Raw genomic sequence first — 20332 nt, forward strand, 5'->3', positions numbered from 1 at the left:
TTGGTCTTCCGGACCTCCACCCACCTTTACACATCTAGGAACCGCCAACCGCCTCTAGCAAAGAGCAGCAGAGGCAGAACCAGAACCAGGACTGAAGCCCAATGAACAGACCGGGCTGTGCTCCACAGCGCCCCCTGGTGGAGTCCAAGGAGTTCTGCAGAGGAACCCAACTGATGGAACCTTATCAGAACCTCAGAGTTCATGTGGTTTTATTGTCCTGATCATTGCTGGACGTGAAGAACTTTGGTAAAAACTGAAGTTTAGTCCACTTCAGAACAAAAGCACACGTGGAGACGGGAATCGGGTTCACCAGAACACAAATGTTCTGGAAGAACTGATGGTTCTGATGACGATTAGGACAACATAAGCCGTAGATCTTTAGCAGCGTGAAGGTCGACCTTAAGGTCGCCTGGGTTTAATGAAACATAAAAACAACCAGAGGGAGACCAAGGCGCACCCGGAGATCAGGTGTTCTCTGGCGTCTGGATCTTCCTTTTGTTGGAGAACGCTGTGCAAACATCTGTAGGTCACGTGTCACATGATCACAGCAGCCAATCAGAAACATCCAGGTACACCTGACAGGTGCTTCCCCACAAACCTCCAGCTGAGCTACCAGAACCTGGAAAGAACCTTTGAGGAGTCTCAACAACACAAGAAAAACAAAACCATCGGTTCTGATTTTCTGGATCCTGTTTCAGTTTTTGAGTCAGTTTAATGCAGACGGTCTGAACAGAACCTGCAGAACCCGACATGAAGATGAAGTCTGTTCATCCTAAGTTCTTAACTCTTGTCCAGAACCAGAACCTCCATGTTCCTCCTCCTGAAACTTCTTCAGGCTCGGTTCTGAAGGTTTGGTTGTCTTTTCTGCAGTTCTGTCTCTTCTTTCATGATCAGAACAGTTCTGTTCAGGCGGTTCTGCTGGAACGGACCCCCTCTCAGAGAAGAACTGCAGATGAGCTGACCTCCAGCGGGGGCGCAGTTGGAAACCTCACCAGAACCAAGGAGACAGTTCTGGATCTTTAGAACCTCCTTCAGTCGGTGTGGATCGGTTGCCTTTCCAGAACCTTCAGTTCTTTGCTCCTGGTCCGGGTGTGGGGGGGTCGCGGCGAGCCGTCGCCTCAGACGGACGCCACACGAGCACCAACAGCCTCTCTAGTCGGGTTTGAGGGACGGTGGGATCAGAACCGGACAGGAGAGGCCGCGGCGCCCCGGGTCAGGCGTTGGCCAGGAAGCAGGAGTCCCTCTTGAAGTGCAGCTGCAGGCTGCCGGCGCTGCCGAAGGTGCGAGCGCAGCGGGCGCAGCGGTGCGTCTTCTCCCCCGAGTGCGTGCGCTTGTGCTTCTTCATGGTGTCGCCGTCGCTGAAGGTGCGGCAGCAGAACGGGCAGCTGTACGGCCGCTCGCCGGTGTGGATGCGCAGGTGCCGCCGCAGGTTCCCCCTCTGGCTGAAGCTCTTGGAGCAGAAGGTGCAGCGGTGCGGCCGCTCGCCGGTGTGCGTCCGCAGGTGCCGCCGCAGGTCGGCCGACTGCGCGAACGATTTGCAGCACCAGTCGCAGGCGTAGGACTTCCTCTTCTGCTCCAGGTGGAGGCGCAGGCCGGCCGCCTGGGCGAACGCGTCGCCACAGCGGGGGCAGCGGTGCACCAGCTCCGGGATGAAGCCCACATCCAGCGGCTGCTGGACCAGCTTCCTGTTGGGGTCCTGCCGCCCAGGCTCCGCCCCGCTGATGCCGGGCCCCTCCTCCACGGGCAGCTCCCCCGGTGGCACCGACTCTGTGAGATCTTTGTCCTCCGACGGTTCTGTTTTGACGCGAGCGGGCGGCGCTCCCTGCGGATCCTCCTCTAGCGCCGGACGGTCGATGAGGGTTTTAGGAGCACAGGTGGGGGGAGGACACAGGGAGGAGTGAGGGGGGACAGGCGAGGTTCTGTCCAGCACCTCCCGCTCCGCTGGCAGGACGGCCGGCGCCACCTCCCGCTGCAGCAGCTGCTGCTCCTGCGCAGCTTTGGCGGCTGGGGGCGGCCTGGGCTGGTTCAGGGTGGAGTCTGGCTCATCTGGGCGGGGCCTGAGGTCCAGGTCACCGTGCTGCTCAGGAGACGCAAAACCCAAACCGGACCTGGTGGACCCTGAAAAAGAACAAAGACCACTGACGCAAAGCTGGCACGGAAACCGGCCCAAAGCAATGCAACACCTGACCAGCAGGGGGAGCTGCGTTAGTGATGACGTCAGAGCCGCCGATGTGTCCCGCCTTTGTTTAATGAACGGGACTTTTCTGAATGAATCTCAACACCTCAGAAAACCGTGGAGAACATTTCGGCCCCTCTGGTCGAGTTCTGCTTTGACCGTCCCGCCACAGCGGCCCTGAACGCATCAGTCACGTGAGCAAACAACAAACCTGCTGAATGTTTGTCAACAATAAACATTTCATTAACATTAAAAGTCCACGAACTCCAAAATTGTCTGACTGGAAAAGAATCTGAGCAGAGACTTCAAAGAAACGAGTTTTCTGTTCCAACTTTCAGCATTGAATTAACACATTTCCCGGTTTGGGGTCAAATATGCGGTAAAACCGGAACGAACTTAACGGTAAACCGAAAAGCGCGAGAGAAGAACTAGACTTTCTGCAGAAACAAGAAAGCCGAAGGGAACCGGGTTCTAAACGGCTCCAATACGGTTCAAACCCCGCTTTCTTCCGGTGCGGACGTTGAGAAGCGCGCGTGCGTTTCTCGTGGGGCGTCCGGCGTCCGCCTCGCGGCGCGCGGGGGTTCGCCCTTACTCAGCCACTCGGTCTCGGCCTCCAGCAGCAGGATGTCCCGCAGCTGCCGCCGCAGACTCTCGTTCTCGCGCCGCGCGCGCGCCGTCTCCTCGCGGTACTCGGCCACCGTGTCCTCCACCACGTCCAGCACCTCCTTCACCAGCGCCGCCAGCCGCTCCGTCAGGTAGGCGTTCAGCAGCTGCAGCTTGGTCATCTTGATGCTGCTGCGGCTGCGTCCACACCGGAAGTCGCCCAGCACACAGGAAGCGCACTCCTGTCTGGCCAGCCTTTCAGAATAAAAGTGCGGGCTGTTTTCCCCCCTGCGTGAAGTCACCAAATTAAAAGTCTTCAATGTGTGAAATCCCAACAAAAACAAATGTCTAAAGGTTTATTAACATCTACTTGTAGATGTACATATTTGTTTCTGTTTGTCTTCCTAAAACAATATTTGACTTCTTTTCCATTCAAAAAAAATGGTACATTTTAAAACTACAACATATTTCAATATAATTTTAAATATATATTTGCTGCATTGTGACATTTTTATGAACAACTAATCATCCATCTCTAAACCCGCTTTGACCCTTTCAAGGTCATGGGGTTGCTGGAGCCTATCCTTACAGTCGTGTGACCGTGGTGTTCACAATGGACAGGTCTCCATTCCATTGCAGGGCCACACAACCACACACAACAGCAACACACACACATTCACAATCATAACCAGTGTGGTGTGAGAGATGGTCAGGTGTGCTGCGGGAAATTATTAGTTTTCCCTGATTTAAAAACCTTAATTATCACCAGAATATCGGCTCTGAACAGCCTCAGGTTTCACACGTTTTACGACATCTTTGTGGCGTTTTTCCAAATGAAAGCATCGGATCTGTCAGGATCTTCTGTCTGCCATTTGGAGGGCGGAGAAAAACTTTTGACTGTAGCTCCTCCCACATGCGGCGGGTTCATAGACGTCCGACCAGAACGCGTTAAAACCGAGCAGACAACGTGAGTTTGATGCAAACAGACAAATGATTTAGATCAAGCTGTGGGGGGGGGGGGGGGGGGTAGTGGCGGCAGAACCAAAACTAGTGATCTGTACGGAAACAGAGACACAAAAACACACACACGCATACACACACACACACACACAGGTTTATCAACAATTAAATATCTAGGATCAGCACATTTGGACATTTACACACAATGACCAGTGGGGGGCGACAAAAGTCCATCAACCCACGCAATTCTCAAACTTTCACAATAAAACCAACTTCCAGTCACACCTTTCAAAATAAACGTCAGACACAGCCAAAGGAAAAGAAGCAAAGGAAATGTATCATCATCAGTTTCATAACAGTGAATGTCTGTATTGATTGGAATGTGGGCGTGGTCAGTTTGTAAATACAATGATGAGATTTTATCTGATTAGAAACAAATAATCTCTTCTGTGGAGGCTCACAGGTGCTGGCAAGACCGAAATAAAACAGCAACATTTTTAATTTCAGTGCAGCCGTGGATCCATGTGACCTTCACACACTGATGAAGACTCAGGATGAAGATGCTCAGCCTTCCTTTTGTGACTAAAGCCGAAGAGGAAAGCAGCATGAAGCTCCGTTAACGGCTGGAGCTGATCCGTGTTCCTCCCGTTTCTGTCACTGAAGCTGGAAGAAATGGCTAAACGCCGACTCATCTTCATGCTTCCTCACTGAGATCAGAGGCTAAACACGCTCTTATTTTTGAAAGATTTGAAACTAAAGAAAAGCCACAAAAAGGATTATTTATTATTATCATAAATAATAAAGATCTACATGACATTTATGGACTTTTTAAAAATGTTTTCACTGAAGTCATTTTCCTGTCTGCAGGAGCTTTGAGTCGATCAGAGTTCACGTTTGAGAAAAAAACATTCGTTTTAGTTCGTCGGAAAGAAAGAAAGGTTTACAGTTTCACAAAATAAACTTTATTGTCATGATTTTTTATAGTGAAAGTCAATGAGCCTGAATGTGACCAAACAGATGCTAAAAGGGCCATCAGAGTAAAATGGGCGGGGCCACACAGGGGGCTTTGAATGACGAATGGAGAGACTTAAGTCTGACCTGATCCAAAGAACCCAGCAGGCTTTTATTCTGAAAGCCCTGCCAGGCTACAAAAACAACTTGACAGCAGAGAAAAGACGGAGAAGAAAGAGCTCCAGCGGTGTGAGTGTGACCACACACACACACACACACACCCACACACACACACACACACACACACACACACACACACACGCACACACACACACACACACACACACACACACACACACACACACACACACACAGCCCTCCCTTCCTGCAGACGGAGCTGCTGCAGCGACTCTGCATCGTCTCCCACCATCTGGGATCCAGAGCAGCTTCTCCTCCTTTTAGGAGGCGCTCCTTTCATCTTCTCCTCCGTCAGACCGCCGTTCCTGTTCAGACGCCATGAACCTCGCCCTGCTGCTCCCTGAGGATTAGGTCCAGGTGAGCTGCTGTTCTGCTCCTCATCCTCCTGAGTCCACATGTCTCGGTGCGGAGGAGCATGATGATGATGATGATGATGATGATGATGATGATGATGATGGTGTCCTCACCTTCACCGTGTGCTTTGGGCGTCGTTCTGCATCCCGGTGTGTTAATTATGCATTTGAAGTGGCGGCCGCTGCCGCTCAGCTTCCTCTGCACGAACCGTCGCAGCTCTGCTGCCCCCCCTTGTTCTTCTGCCCCCCCTTGTTCTCCTGCCCCCTGTGGTCAAACGTACCACTGATGCTGCAGTGAAGGTCCAAGCAGGAGAAGAACGTAGAACATCTGTCATTCCAGGAAGAACGGTTCTAAAGACGTCATTTTAGATCCACAGACCCAGAGGGTTCTGCTGAAGGTTCTGCTTAAGGTTCTGCTGAGGGTTCTGCTAAAGGTTCTGCTGAAGGTTCTGCTGAAGGTTCTGCTTAAGGTTCTGCTGAGGGTTCTGCTGAAGGTTCTGCTGAGGGTTCTGCTGAAGGTTCTGCTGAAGGTTCTGCTTAAGGTTCTGCTGAAGGTTCTGCTGAAGGTTCTGCTGAAGGTTCTGCTTAAGGTTCTGCTTAAGGTTCTGCTTAAGGTTCTGCTGTTATTCAGTCTAACCAGGAGAACCTCTGAAGAACCAGAACATCTAATCTTCCTCACTGAAGACGATGTTGACCAAAACCTCAGAAACGGTTCTGAAGGAGGCGCAGCAATGACCAGAAGCTGCTGGAGCTTTTGGGTCAGAACCACAGAGGTTCTGGTCGAGAACCTTTCTGTCTGATGGTAGCGGTCTTGCTGGTCAGATTCAGAACAGAACTTCCAGCCGGAGACGTTGGTTCTGCTGCGGTTCTCCACAGTTCTCTGGAAGTGGGCCGGCTGGCCCGTCCAGGGATAGGCTCCAGCAACGCCGGGACCCCCGCAGGGAACCAGCAGCTTAGAGGATGAGGAGGATGAAGAGGATGAGGAGGATGAAGGTTTGTCTCTGTCTGTTTAAGCAAAAGCCAAAGTTCCCCTTCATCCTCATTTCCACCCCTGGGGGGTCTGGAAGAGCTGGATGTTGTGCACCGGTGCAGAGGGACAGAACCATCAGAACTTTGGGGCTTCATGTTCTGACATCAGAACCCAGCAGCCTCACGGTCCGCCCAACCAGAACCCGGACTGAAGCTTCAGCCGAGGGGGGGTCGGTGACAGACACGCCTTAACGCCCAAGAAGGTCTGGTCTGGACCTTTGGGTTCTCCAGGACTTACTGAAGGTTCTGTTAAAGGTTCTGTTAGTTCTGCTAGATTGGTTTGTTGTGGACTCTGCTCCTCACACCATGAGGGAAGCCGTTTCTATGGAAACCAGGGCTCGCTGTGTGCCGGTTCACACGCGTTAAAACTATCCAGAACCTTCTGTCTCAGGTGTGGTTCAGGCGCCCAATCGGGTCGGTTTCTGTCAGGTTCTTGTTCCTCTGAGATCCTGCAGATGAGGTCTCGGGTTTGGACTGTCAGAGGGGAAGACGCTTGACATCAGCCAGCGTCCAGCACGATAATCTGGTTTTCCCACTCCCGCCTTGAAGTCAACTTTATTAGCACTGAGCGGACGCTGCAGCACAGCCGGACTGCCGCCGGCGCCGGTGGGTTAATTGCTGCAGAATTCTGCAGTCCAGCTCGTTAGTGACCCGTCAGCATTTCATCAACCCCCCCCCAGCAGTGTTGCAGAGGACGGCGTCCCCAAACAGGCATCAAACCCACGGGCTGCTTCCTCCACATTCACCAGCAGTAAAGATGACAACGCCCCCAATCACCATGGCAACCGGGCTGCAGCATCTTTGCAGACATCCACAGATCTGACGCTTCTGGAAGTTCTGTGATGAAGAGGTTCCCGGGGTTCTGCTGCAGCGTCCAGCCCGTCCCATCGTTCTTCCAGAACCCACATCTCACATTTCTGAGCTCAGTTCAGCATCTTTAGTGGCTGCAGATCCGGTCCTGACTCTGATCCGGTCCTGACTGTGATCCGGTCCTGACTCTGATCCGGTCCTGACTGTGATCCGGTCCTGACTGTGATCCGGTCCTGACTGTGATCCGGTCCTGACTCTGATCCGGTTCTGACTCTGATCCGGTCCTGACTGTGATCCGGTCCTGACTCTGATCCGGTCCTGACTCTGATCCGGTTCTGACTCTGATCCGGTCCTGACTGTGATCCGGTCCTGACTCTGATCCGGTCCTGACTCTGATCCGGTTCAGGTTCCTGGTTTAACTTCTCAGATGTTCATGTTTCTCCGTTCGGACAGAACTTTTGCTTTTCCGAACAGTTTGGACATTTGGAACTGTTTCCAACAAACCTCGTTCTTTGTCCTTTGGTTCTGAAATCGCTCACAGGATTCGGGTCATGAGCGGTTCTGCCATAAAACTTCTGGTGAAACGCAGAATCAGATCTGTTCCCAAAACCACTAAAGGGACAAATCAGGAATCGAACTTTAGACTTTGGAGCAGCGGATTCACCCTGAAGCTCAGTTCTGCTGTGAGGCTCAGAACTTTACAGAACCAGAAAGTTCCTCCGTAATCTAAAAGCAGGAATGACTCTTCAGAACTTCTGACCCGACATCACAGAACCGTCCAGATCAGGGTCTCAGGACTGGTTCTGGTCATCCGGGCCGCCTCGACCACAGAGCGGAGGTCAGAACGCGGTGAGATATGCTCCACATAGATCTGACCAGAATAGATCTACTCCACATAGATCTGCTCCACACGGCTCTGCTCCACATAGATCTGACCAGAATAGATCTGCTCCACACAGATCTACTCCACATAGATCTGCTCCACACAGATCTGCTCCACATAGATCTGACCAGAATAGATCTGCTCCACACAGATCTACTCCACATAGATCTGCTCCACACAGATCTGCTCCACATAGATCTGACTAGAATAGATCTGCTCCACATAGATCTGCTCCACATAGATCTGACCTGAATAGATCTGCTCAACACAGATCTGCTCCACATAGATCTGCTCCACACAGATTTGGTTCTTCTCGGAGATCCCAGCAGAAACGTCCGTCGTCCGCCTGAAGCTTCTAGAACTTCAGTGAGTCTCAGGAGACTTTGAAAAGGTCTTTGCTGGCGTTTCAACGTCTGGAGGAAACAGCAGAACTTGCGGCCGCTGGCATCTGCTGAGGAGGAAGCAGTTCTCTGGTTTCCCAAACATCCGTCCTCAGCAGTTCCACAGCCAGGTTCCCTTTCTGACAGCGCTGCAGAAAACAGCCATCAAGTCCTCCAGTTACAGCCGGACAGACGGAGTCCGGAGGCTGACAGGAGGATGAGGAGGATGAGGAGGATGAGGAAGCTCAGGGATGCTGCAGGATGATGTCATCTAATGGGAATCTGATCACCTGTTGTCACCTGAGACGCGTTTGTTACGACTGACAGGAGAGACTCCAACGTTCAAAGGAATGTTTTTGTCATTCCTTTGATTTCAAAGGTTTTTTGTTCAAATTCACCTTAAAATGCGGCTGATGTGAATAAACGCTAACAGAGCTGGAACATTTTCTATGGGGGGGGGGGGGGGGGGCAGAGGAGAATGGCCATTACAAATGACAGGATCAGAAATACAGTAAACCCTTGTTTTTCGCGGGGGTTACGTTCCAGAAAGAACCCGTGATAGGCAAAAACCGTGAAGTAGAAACCTCTATATCTTTTAACAATTATTATACATTTAAATACTCTATTATACATTGAAAAGACAGAACAAACCATTTTACAGGCTCAAGCATTTGTTTCACCAATAAAAGTACCTTAGAAACGTTTTTTTCTACAAATAACTTCTGTTCTGTACTGTCAAATAATAATTTTAATCATCAATGTGAACAGAAGGCTTCAAATCGCGGAGATTAGCCCCGCCCACCAAGACCCAAAGAATTGTCATTATAAAATAATGATTAAAAAAAGTACAGTGGGACAAATAGGTGTATTTAACTGCTCTAAGTCCAGACTAAGCCGCTGCATCCTGACTTTACTCTGCAGTGTTTTCTTCTTTTGCAGCCCGCGGTGCAGCTGCAGGTGTGTTTGTTCGGGGGAAGAAGAACATAGTGATCATAGTTGGTGTCGCTCTTTTTTCTTCTTCCCAAAAACATCAAAAACATCCTTATACACCGACATGCCAACATCAAGAGAATTTGCACGTACATAATGTAAATTTGGCAAGCTGTTTTACGTACGTGTACATATTAAACTGCAACGTTATTGACGCACAGGTAGAGAAGAAGCTTAGTGACTTTTTAGCCAATCAGAATGCAGAACACAATGCACGATGCAAATCCGTGAAGTAGCGAAACCGTGAAAAGTAAACCGTGTTATAGCGAGGGATCACTGTACACGTTATTATTTTCTTGATCATTTTTGAATTGAGGACTTCTTCATCTGTGTCAATAATGAAACTCACACTGACTCAAACAGTGGGGGCCAAAGCTGTTTGAGGCCCCCATAGCTCCGCCCCTGAAACCAGCAGACGGTTTTCGCGTCAGAACACAGATGTTCAAGCTAACTCCTTTGGCTCTTCAGTTAGCAACAGGCTAACATCAGAGCTAAACGCTGCAGGGTTTGTCTGTTTTCCAGGTCAGGTCTTCTGTCAGGAATGAATCTTTGGGTTTCAGTCCCAAAGCCGGGTCTCATGTCGCTGAGGTCGAGTCTCGAGTTTCATCTGTTCCTGAAAAAAACCATGACTCATTATTTCTGTTATTAATCCCAATATATTAAGTTCTGTTTTTAAGAAACAGCGTGAACTACCGTCTTAGTCTAAAGTCCGTCTGTCCTCCAGTGTTTTTACAACACAAAGTGGATCAAACGGACGGCTTGTTAGGACGATGACCCGCGATGACCTTTGGGTGAAACAACATCTCTGTTCCTCCAGCAGCTTCTCAAGAAGCACCAATGTCTCCCTAAACTGTGACGTTTGTCTTTTTAGTCCAATCGATCGATCAGCCACACCTTTGCTCAGGTATCGCCATAGCAACACAACCTCCTGTCGTCCTCCTCAGAGCGCGCCTTGCCTTCAGCTTCTCTTCACCCACAAACTCAGCTGTTGCTCGGACCCGCCTGATGGCCACCAGCCCCAGCGCCATGGAGGAGCCCCAGCAGCCAATCAGCTCGCAGCCGGAGGGATCGGACTCAGCGCTGACCTCCCAGCCGGCCGATGGTGAGCAGCCAACGGAGGAGAGATCCATGGAGCACCTGATGGTGATCAGCGAGAGCAAAGAGTCCAGTGAGTAGAGCTCGGCCGGTCTGAGAACCTGTTAGAACCCTGTGGCTTTAAATGGTTTCTGGTATCCGTTTGGATGGGAATCAAACCCGAAACATGAATCCTGCAGATCCTGACAGAATCCAGCAGCAGTTTCTGCAGGATTCCTGAGATAAATGATGAAGACCACAGTCTACTGCCATCATGAAGAATCCAGAACCCAGAACCATTCAAATCTGCTTTTCTGTTGTTCTGCTTGTGGATCAGAACCAGAACCTGAATCATCTTCAGGTTCCTGATGGATGGAGGCCATCGGGAACCCGTTTGCTGTCGTCCCTCTCTGCCTGTTTCAGAAGCGTGCGCTGATCCGTTGTGTTTCAGGTAACGGCGTGGCCCCCAACATGGCCGACCCGTCCCCCGCAGCCTCCTCTGTGTCGCCCAAGCTCCACGCTAAGCCAGGCGGCCACGTTAACGGCCGTCCTGGCTCGGGCAGCCGGTCCGGCTCGGTAGTGGCGGGCTCCCCCAGGCCCTCGCTCACGCGCCAGCCCAGTGCAATCACAGAGGCCGCTGCGGACGGATCCAAGCCCCGGGATTACCTGATCCTCGCCATCCTGTCCTGCTTCTGCCCGCTGGTCCCCATCAACATCGTGGCGCTCACCTTCTCTGTGATGGTAGGTCCTCACGCTGCAGGTGGGCAGAATGACCCTCGGCCGCCCCAAACCGCCCCTCTGCTTCTGTGCAGTCCCGGAACAGCCTCCAGCAGGGGAACGTGGACGGAGCTCGCCGACTGGGCCGGAACGCCATGATGCTGTCCATCATCTCCATTATAGGAGGAATCGCCATCATCGTCGCAGCCATCGCCCTCAACTGGGGCTGTGAGTAGACTCCACCTCAGCTGTTGTTCATCTTCTGACCAAAGATGTGAACAAATGTCGTCGTCTTTTCCAGTGATTCTAAAACACTGAAAGCAGCCAACAGGAAGTCAGACCAAAGCCTTCCTGAAGCTCCGTCACTCTCAAGCATCAACACTTTGGACAAACACTATTTGTGCTCTTGGTTTTTGTTTTTGTGCACGCGCATGGACCGAACGGCGTTCTACCTCCAACACGGCCTGAGACCACGCCCCCCCACGGAGGTAACACTCCGGTCATTCTGTGGTAGCAGCTTATCTCCTCTCTGCCCGTACTCTCCCTCCAGCCAACGCCGCTCCTCACGGAGGAGGTCACCCCGTCTCTGAGCGGGTCGCGGCTGTGACCCCTGATGCCAAAGGAGGTGGAGCTGCTGGGACGCCGGAGCGCCACCGCTTTACTGCGAGGACAAGAAGGTGGCGCCGTCTCAACAAAGAACACCGGTGAATTTTGACTTTAAACACGTCTCCATCATCCTACAGTTTCACAAGAACTCAACGCTTTCTGTTTTTTTGCCTGACGTGGATCATCACCGGGAGGAAAACCAAACCCGGCTCAGCCTCGTCCCCCTCCACCCCCCCGGTCCAATTACTGGGACCACAACGACACAAAGCTATGTGTGCGTTCAAATACCTGCTGAGCTGGTTGAGGTTGCTAAAGACACCTCTGATCCCACACCCATTTCCCAGAATGCATCTCTTCAGGTTCTGAGCTCTAAACGTTGGAGCTGAAATGCCAACGTTCCTCATTTCTTCTAAAGGGAAATCAACATCCTCAGGATTGGGTTCATAAACACAAAACCAAAAGGTACAATTAGTGAGGAGTTTGTTCTCCAAGAAGGATATGATCGTTTTTTTTCTGGTTCAATAGACTTTAGAGTCTAAAAACAATCTAAAACCAAGGTTTTCTTAAACCAGCAGCATGATTCAGTTCAGACATTCCTGGTTTCTTTCAATATTTTAACTGACTTGACTCTGAAAAGTGGCACCAATAAAAGTCACAACGTTCTTTTAGATTTTCATCTCCTTATACATTACTGAAGCAAACAGTTGGTAGAAAAAGATTTTGAACAAAATATGTCAGATTTTCCACAGAAATCTGCATTTTTAAAATTCTTTTCTTGTGTGAAAAAGCCAAAGCCGACCAGCAGCAGAGAGAAGGACGTGTTGAAGCTCCTCTGAATGTTCCCTCCTGGATGAGGCTGATGAAGGACATTGTTCTTCAGGTCTGGAGGAGGAAGACTTCATGGATCATGTTGGTCTATTTCCACCACAAATGTTGGATGGAGGTTAGTTTTCCCTCCGTGTGGAGCGCTGAATACCTTCATCCTTCATCAGGACAAAGCCCTTCATCATCAGCAAACCTGCTGACTTCCTTCAGGTCTCCATGTTGCTCTTTCTTTCTTCAGTCCCTTTTTTCTCCTCCTTGTTCTTCTTTATTGAGGTTTTCCTCTCTCATTTCCGGTTAGTCTGCTCCACTTTATCCCGTCAGTTTCTTCTTCTCGTCTGCTGAGGATGCCTCCTCAGGTTCCCTCGTTGTATTAAAGATGTTAAATATTTCGTGGGATTCCTGATCTGTGATGACGCCAGTGTTCTTCCTTTCTGAGTTTTGGGAACTGAAGCTCCTTCAGAACATCAGCTGCTCATCACAGATGCTGTTCCCAGAATGTGTTGGGATCTTTGATCCATGTTGGGGTTTCAGCACCAGAAACTGTTTTTGTCCTCATCTCCTGCTTTTTTCCAGCTCCTCCTAATGTTGATCTCAATTCTTCCACTTCCTGATGGTTCTGCCATCAAGTTTTCTTCATCAATCATCCGACCATTTGTCCATCATCCCATGGTCTGGTTGGTGAACCATCACTATCTTCTTGGTTTGGATGGGATGTTGGTGTGATCATTTTTCAACCCCTTTGGTGGATCTTCCAGCCTTGACATTAGGACTTCCATCCTGTTTGACAGGAGGAGGATCTTTGCTTAAGGTGGACCGGTGGTCCTGCCTGGTGGGGTAACAGTGCAGTCCTTCAGGATGTATCTCCCAGTGAAGCAGACCCTTAAAGGTCATGTCCTCCTTTGGAGGTTCCTCCTTTTTCCTCTTGTCCTTCCGTTTTTGTCGCCCGAGCTCTTCCTGAAGCTGTCTCTGGAGACCGGCTGATGTCCGGATGTATCTCCAGTGTCTCCTACTGGATGGAGACTCCATCACCTCCTTCTTACCTTCTCGTCAACTGTAGTCCAAACATGAGAGACGTTCCCAAAAACTAGAGCAGAGAGAACATCCTCCAGCAGTTCAGATGAGGATTTCAAACATAAAACGATGACTTGCTTTTGTTTGGAGCGTTTGAGGAGTATGGCGGTGAGGACGCCTCCTCTGCAAACCGCCAAGCGAGGCTCCTGGTGCCAAACGTAGTTTAGCGGAGAAGCATTTGGACACGCAGACCGACCTGCTGACGATCAGCTCAGAGAACCTGTGAATGAACTTCTCATCTTTGCATCACGCCGTGCCAAACAGCAGAGGGCGCCGTGACCGTCAGCTGTGACAGATGTGGGAGAACTTTGAGGAAATAAGCTGTTATGGATCAAAATGGTCTTCTATAACCTGTGCATGTTTACAGTATTTATACCAGAGTGTTTTTCTATGGAAGTGTTCATCAGCACAGTAAGGCTTCCCGCCGTTCCTTTGATTTGCTGTAAGAGTCTCGTGAAGCGGCGCAGAGTTTTGCACCAACAGAAAGTAGAGGGGAGGTCATGCTCAAAGGCACACGGGCAGGGAAGAGCAAAAGAAACACATTGTGATCACATCATATTCTAAGTGGAGCGCCCCCTGTAGGGCGAAAAGCTCCACCTGTCTGACTCCAACCAGAGGCTAGAACCCCTTCATTTTGATGGATTTCTTCTGTTTCCAGAAAATCCAGACTAAAAGTTTGTCTTTTATTTCTGAAAGGCAGCAGCACAGTTGTTGAATGATTGTTGCTGAGCGGCCGTTTTTCTTCTGCTAGCGTCAGCCGCCATCTTGGCCCGTGTCTGCCCTCCAGGTTGGCGCTCAGCTGATGCGACTAAAAGCTGATTTAATTTAAAAGAAGATCCTTGCTGAGACATTTTAGCAGCTTTTTGAATTCAGTTCCTCCACAAAGCTTCACATCCAAGATCGGATCTGAGCGCCACAAAGAAATGGACCAGAAAAACCAAACAAAGCACCTCACCGAATCCTGACATGATCTAAGACTATTATGGTCTGTTTCAATCTGGTTTATCCTAAAGCCTCATTTATCTGACCTGTATTTGACTGATGGTCTGAAGAAGGGATCGAGTCCTTCTGGGTGTCCTCCCTGTACTGAGCATGACAGAGGGCGACCTCAGACAGGTTCATGGTTTCATTAACGAGGCTCCAGGATGGAAATGTCCAACATTTCTGAGACCTGAACGTGGAGACAACTGCGGGACGTCCAGGCCTTCCCCCGCCCGCTCTGAATGTAGCATGCCTCCTCAGCACAGAACCAGCAGGACTCAGCATGATCTCACAGAAACTTTGCCTGCGCTTCCACTTTCATCCGCTGTGATCCAAACGACTGTTAGAACTTCAGCTTCACCGCAGATTTGTGATGTGAACAAACGCAAATCTCTGCAATAAGTGGCAGAAACCACATCCAGAGAACCTTGAAGTATTCCTGTATGCAGAACAGACCCCCCCCCCCCCCCCCACTCTCAGTTCTGCCGGAAACTAAAAGTCCTGATGAAGGTTTTCAGATCCGTCAACCGGCTGAACCAACGGTTGCTGCTTTTGGAAAGACGTGGAGAAATCTTAAAGAAAACAAAGATTTAAGCTCAAATCTTGTTTAATTCAAATATATCGAAAGGAAAATTAACGTTTTGTTAAAACATAAAATCTTGTTTCCCTGAAAAAGTTTAAAAGATTTCTCTAAAAAAAAAAGTTTTATTTTCCTTTTTTTGTTAAAACAGTATTTTTTTTAGTATAAAATATACACTTCGGTTAATAAACCCATTCATTTGTTCTAAAGCACCTTTAAGCTCCTCCTTTTAGCTAATAAGGGAGGAGCTTATGACCAACAGAAACCTTCACAGATTCAAAAGAACGATTACTGACGTTTTCGTCAAATGAAAGGGTTTGATCAAAAGCCTGACAACCTTCTGAAGGACTTTTCATTCGTGGCGGTTCCTTCTTCTATTTATTCAGAGTTGAGTTTTTCTTTATTCACATTGTGTGTAAGCGCTCATGGATCTTTCTACTTTTATATTTCTGTCCTGTTTCGTATTTATTCTGCTTCTTCCCACTGAGAGGTGGAGATGCGCATGAACAGACGGCCGGCAGACGTCATGAAGCCCTTCTCCTCGTGGATTTCTGTCTCCTGACTCTCTTTGTGCATGCCTTAAATTGAACGGGAACTGCTGTACACTCTTTATTTATCATAGACACCCGAAATCTTCACGGCTGTGAGGATTTGAGGGAAATAAATCCTGGTTAAAAACCAGCTAAAGGTCTGCTGGCTCATGGGTCTGCCCACACCTTCATCAGTGGGGCTGCTGGGATGGGGTGCTGAAGTGTGTCAGGGGGGTGGGGGGCGTGTTTCTCACAGAGAAGACTGCATCTCTGAAAGTTCCACCTGAATTTAAAATTCTCCTTCATTATTTTTTTTTTTTTTTTTTTTTTTTTTTTTTTTTAACTTGTCCTGTCCAACAGCTAGGCAAACAGATGAGAGCTGAGGGCCTCTTGTGTTGGACATATTTTATTTTAACAAGAGGGGTTATTCATCTTCAGACAAACCAAAGGTATGTCTGAATAAACCCCTTTTGTAATTGAGGCCAAACTTTATTAATTTCAATCATGTTTGAAAATCTTTGGTGTTGGACCGGACGGAAAAGGAAAGAGGGGAAGAAGAGAGAGGGACGTTAGAGAGAGGGGGGGGTAGGAGGGTGATAATAGGAGGGGAAGGGGGGTAAGACCATGAAGCAGCATAGAGCAGGCAGGTTTACTGGTTGTTTATCGTTACGGTACGGTTCAAATGTAGTACAAAAAGGGCGGGGCCTGTTCACACACACTCAAATATTATCAACACACCTGCTAGCCGCAAAAATGTCCACATGTCAACATGCACACAAAACAGATAGTGTTCACGAACGCATACCTATGCCTTTAAACCAACTAGTGTGAAATCTTTCATTCATTCAATCATGCAAACTATTAGTGCAAAGGTGAGCTAACACCTGTGCTCAGGTGAGTGTTTATGTTCTTCTAAAATGGATGGTGGAATGTGAAAAGAAGGAGGAGGAGCGCCCAGCCACCCCCACACCCATACCCCCGCCGCAGCAGCAGCGGCAGCCGGAGCCCCCCCAACGCCACACGGGAACAGGCAGGGAACAACCGCCCCCCGGGCGACCAAGACCGCCACCCAGGCCAGGGCCAGCAGGACCGCCGCGAGGCCCCCAGAGCCAGAGAGCAGGGAGGCGCAGAGGGAAAGAGAGCGCCGCCCCAGCCCAGCCAGGAAAGCAGCCCCCCGCCGCGCCAGAAGAGCCCAACGCAGGGCCCCACCGGAGAGGGATGCCCACAACCCCAGACGAGCACCCCACCACCACCCAGGAGTTCCGGGCATCCCCCCGCCCCGACCCCAGGTACGAGCCAGGACCCCCCAAGGGAGACCCGCTCCGCACTCCAGGCAGCCACCCACCCGGCCCACGGTTGGTCCAGGTAGGAGCAAGGCAGGGGCCCGCCGCCCCCGCCCAGGAGGGGGGAACCCCGGGGAAAAAAGGGCGGCCCACAAGGGATGTTATAAATATGGCCCGACCAGGCTCGGCCATGTTGGAAGTTTGGCGGGGCCCAGCGTCCAGGGGCAAGGACCAGGACCCACCCCCCAGGGACACGAACACCCCCGGCTCAGGTGTAATATGATCCCCCCCACCGTGCGGAGAGAGCACCGCCGGGCCCAGGGAGCCGGCACCCAAGGGACACGGCCGCCATCGCCAAGGGGCCCGCACCCCCCACCAGGGAAGGGGTAGGGGACAGATGGACCCAGGTCCCACCTTCCTTGTAAAATGTGTGTGCGTGTATGGGTGTTTGAGAGGGTGTTTGTGTGCATGTGTGTGTGTTTATGTTTGAATGTATATATTGAAGGGGGAGGGGTGTGTGTACTAAGGGGGGTGCAGTTAAAATTGCCGAGTAGGGCACTAAGGGGACATCTCCTGATTACTCACAGTGATGTCCCCTCACCCTCCACACCAAGGGGCCCTAAATGTCTAAGGTGCGGTTAAAATTGGCGGGTAGGGTGCCAGGAGGACATCTGCTGCTTGCTTGCAGTGATGTCCAAGCACCCCCCCTACCAAGGACCCTACATGTCTAAGGTGCAAATAAAACCGAAAGAGGGGGGGCCCACTCCATACGGCAACCATAGGAGGGGGGCCACTCCCAAGTAGCCCCCCCCCCAAGGCGCATCGCAGGCTAGACCCCCCACCCCCTCACCCTAATATGAGGTTATATAAGGAAGGGGGTAAGTTGGGGACAGCTGGTAGACTGTCCCCCGGTGGTCAAACAGCCGTCCCCCAGCCCACCCCCAGCAAAGGGGCCAGGGCCACCCAGCCCAGGGGCCCACCCCCGGAGGCGCCGACACCCCAGGCCCGGCACCACCCACCCCACACAGAGAGAGAGGAGCCAGAAAGCGTCGCCCCCCCCGGAGCAAGCCCAGGCCCCCACCCCCAGACGCCGGCCCTAGAAGAGCTCTGGTCAGGCCTCGACGGGACCGAGGAGGCCAACCGGCCGAGGCAACCACTGATTGCCTCAGCGGAGACCCCGACCCGCTAGCCCCCCCCGACCCGTACTAATAATGGGCCCCCCCTCCTCCCCAGAACGCCCCCCCACAGGACAGGGCCGACAAGCCCCCCACCCCACCCCACCCCAGACCCCGCAGCCGAAGCGGGTGACACCCAGAGCGACCGGGGGCCCCGAGAGGGTTGTCCCGTCCCGTCCCAGAGCCAGGGAAGGGCCGATCCCAGCCCCAGGTGCAGATGGGCAGCCCATCCGGCGCCGCTGGGCCCCCCCCACCCGAGCAGGGCCCCCCGCCAACCCCCCCCAGCACAGGCAAAGGGACCACCCCCCCAAGCCAAGCCAGACCACCACCCCACCCCCCACCACACACCCCCACACCCAAGCCCAGAGGACCACGCAGCGCCCCAGCCCGCCCCACCCAGGCACCGGACCCGACCCCCCGACCAACGGAGCCCCCCACCGCCCCCGCCAGGCACCGGAAGCCCCGACCCCCACCCCAAACCACGGCAGAAGGGCAAGGAGCAGCGACGACCAAGCCCTCCACCCCCTAAGTCATGGAGTCAACCACAGGAGACCAGAGAGACTGAATTCTTTCAAAGTTACTTGAGCTTTGGGCTGACATTTTTTCCAAGCTGATATGATCAAACAGCAGATTTCTGTGTTGACTTATGTTTATATTTTTCTTGTTTTTCCAATTTATTAAAATAGTTTTTTTGGCAATACAAAGAGTTATGAAAATGATAGATGCTAATCCTTCTTCTATATCGATGGCACTCATGTCACCAAGCACACAAAGTGACGGTGAGGCAGTGATTGAAACCTTAAGCCAGACTGATAAATCGGCACAGACCTGCTGCCAGAGAGCCTGGACAGGAGTGCAGAACCACAGTGCGTGCATGTAGCTGTCGGGTAGATTATTATCACAGTGCTCGCAAATGTCTGAGTTACTGAGACCCATCTTGAACATCCTCTGTCCAGTGTAGTAAATTCTGTGAAGAGTTTTGAGATGGATTAGCTGCAGATTTGGACTTTTTGTCAGTTTAAAGGTGTTTAGACAAAGTTCTGACCAGAAGCTTTCATCTGTGCTGATGCTCAAGTCTGCATCCCATTTTTTTGTTGGAAGGGCAATATTGTTATCTAAATTACATAAAAGTTTGTAAATTTTGGAGAGAGTTCTATTCATTGAAAAATTAATCAGAGTGGTAACTACATCTGGTAGCTTTAAATCGTCGTCTTTAATTTTATACTTTTTAGTAATACTTGATTTAAGTTGCTGATATTCCAAGAAGTTATTTATTCCATGTTTGTCTTGAAGTTCCTGGGGGGTTATGAATCTTCTATCAATAATTACGTGCTCTAGTTGTTTTATGCCCCCTGCTTGCCAAGCTGGGAAGTGAATCATTTTTTTGTTAATAAGGATGTCCGGGTTGTTCCAGATGGGTGTCATTTTGCACGGTTGAATTGATGATTTTGATATTTTGAGAAATTCCCACCAGGCTGTTAAGGTGGCATTTATATTAATGCTTTTGAAACAATCCTGTTTTTTAACTGTTTGGCTAATAAATGGTAGCTGTGACAGGTTGATCTTTCCACATAACACCTGTTCCAAGTCTAACCATGAGTTGGTTTCTGGATTATTTTTTAACCATTTTAAGATATATTGTAATCTATTTGCAAGAAAGTATTTGTGGAAATTAGGTAGTTCTAATCCTCCACAGCTTTTTGCAGATTTTAAAGTTTTTAGACTAATTCTTGCAGGTTTATTGTTCCATAGAAAGCTTGATATGGATGAGTCTAATGTTTTGAACCATTTTAATGGCGGTTGTGTGGGAATCATTGAGAAGAGATAATTAACTTTGGGTAAGATTTTCATTTTAACCGTGGCTACCTTGCCCATAAGTGACAAAGGCAGGTTGGTCCAGCGTGTTAGATCGTCCTGTATGCTTTTCAGTAATGGGGTGTGGTTTAGCTGCACCAGTTCTGATAGTTTGGGGGAAAAGTAGATACCCAGATATTTGATATTTCCTGTTTTAACTGGAATTGTGAGTCTTTGTTCCATATTCCTGTTGAGTGGTAATAAAACAGACTTATTCCAATTAATGGAATAGTCTGATATGGAGGAGAATTCATTTATGATCATTGCTGTTTCATTTACAGAATGTAAATTCCTTAAAAACAG

The 20332-nt window shown here is 50.3% G+C and overlaps 2 protein-coding genes across 2 annotated transcripts; one reads left to right on the forward strand and one right to left on the reverse strand.

Moving 5' to 3' along the window:
- Nucleotides 1-377: 377 nt before the first annotated feature.
- LOC105358196 (uncharacterized) lies at nucleotides 378-5285 on the reverse strand. Its single transcript, XM_020700762.3, has 3 exons — nucleotides 5062-5285; nucleotides 2769-3067; nucleotides 378-2118 (listed from the first exon to the last, which is right to left on the reverse strand). The coding sequence occupies exons 1-3, from the start codon at nucleotides 5283-5285 to the stop codon at nucleotides 1214-1216; spliced, it is 1428 nt and encodes a 475-aa protein (XP_020556421.2). The 3' UTR covers nucleotides 378-1213.
- Nucleotides 4917-15868, forward strand: LOC101172219 (uncharacterized). Its single transcript, XM_011493762.4, has 5 exons — nucleotides 4917-5245; nucleotides 10278-10501; nucleotides 10859-11148; nucleotides 11220-11352; nucleotides 11426-15868. The coding sequence occupies exons 2-5, from the start codon at nucleotides 10339-10341 to the stop codon at nucleotides 11440-11442; spliced, it is 603 nt and encodes a 200-aa protein (XP_011492064.1). The 5' UTR covers nucleotides 4917-5245; nucleotides 10278-10338; the 3' UTR covers nucleotides 11443-15868.
- Nucleotides 15869-20332: the final 4464 nt, after the last annotated feature.

The sequence above is a fragment of the Oryzias latipes genome, chromosome 8 (genome assembly GCF_053564925.1).
Source record: "Oryzias latipes strain Hd-rR chromosome 8, Olatipes_Hd-rR_3.1".
Lineage (NCBI taxonomy): Eukaryota > Metazoa > Chordata > Actinopteri > Beloniformes > Adrianichthyidae > Oryzias > Oryzias latipes.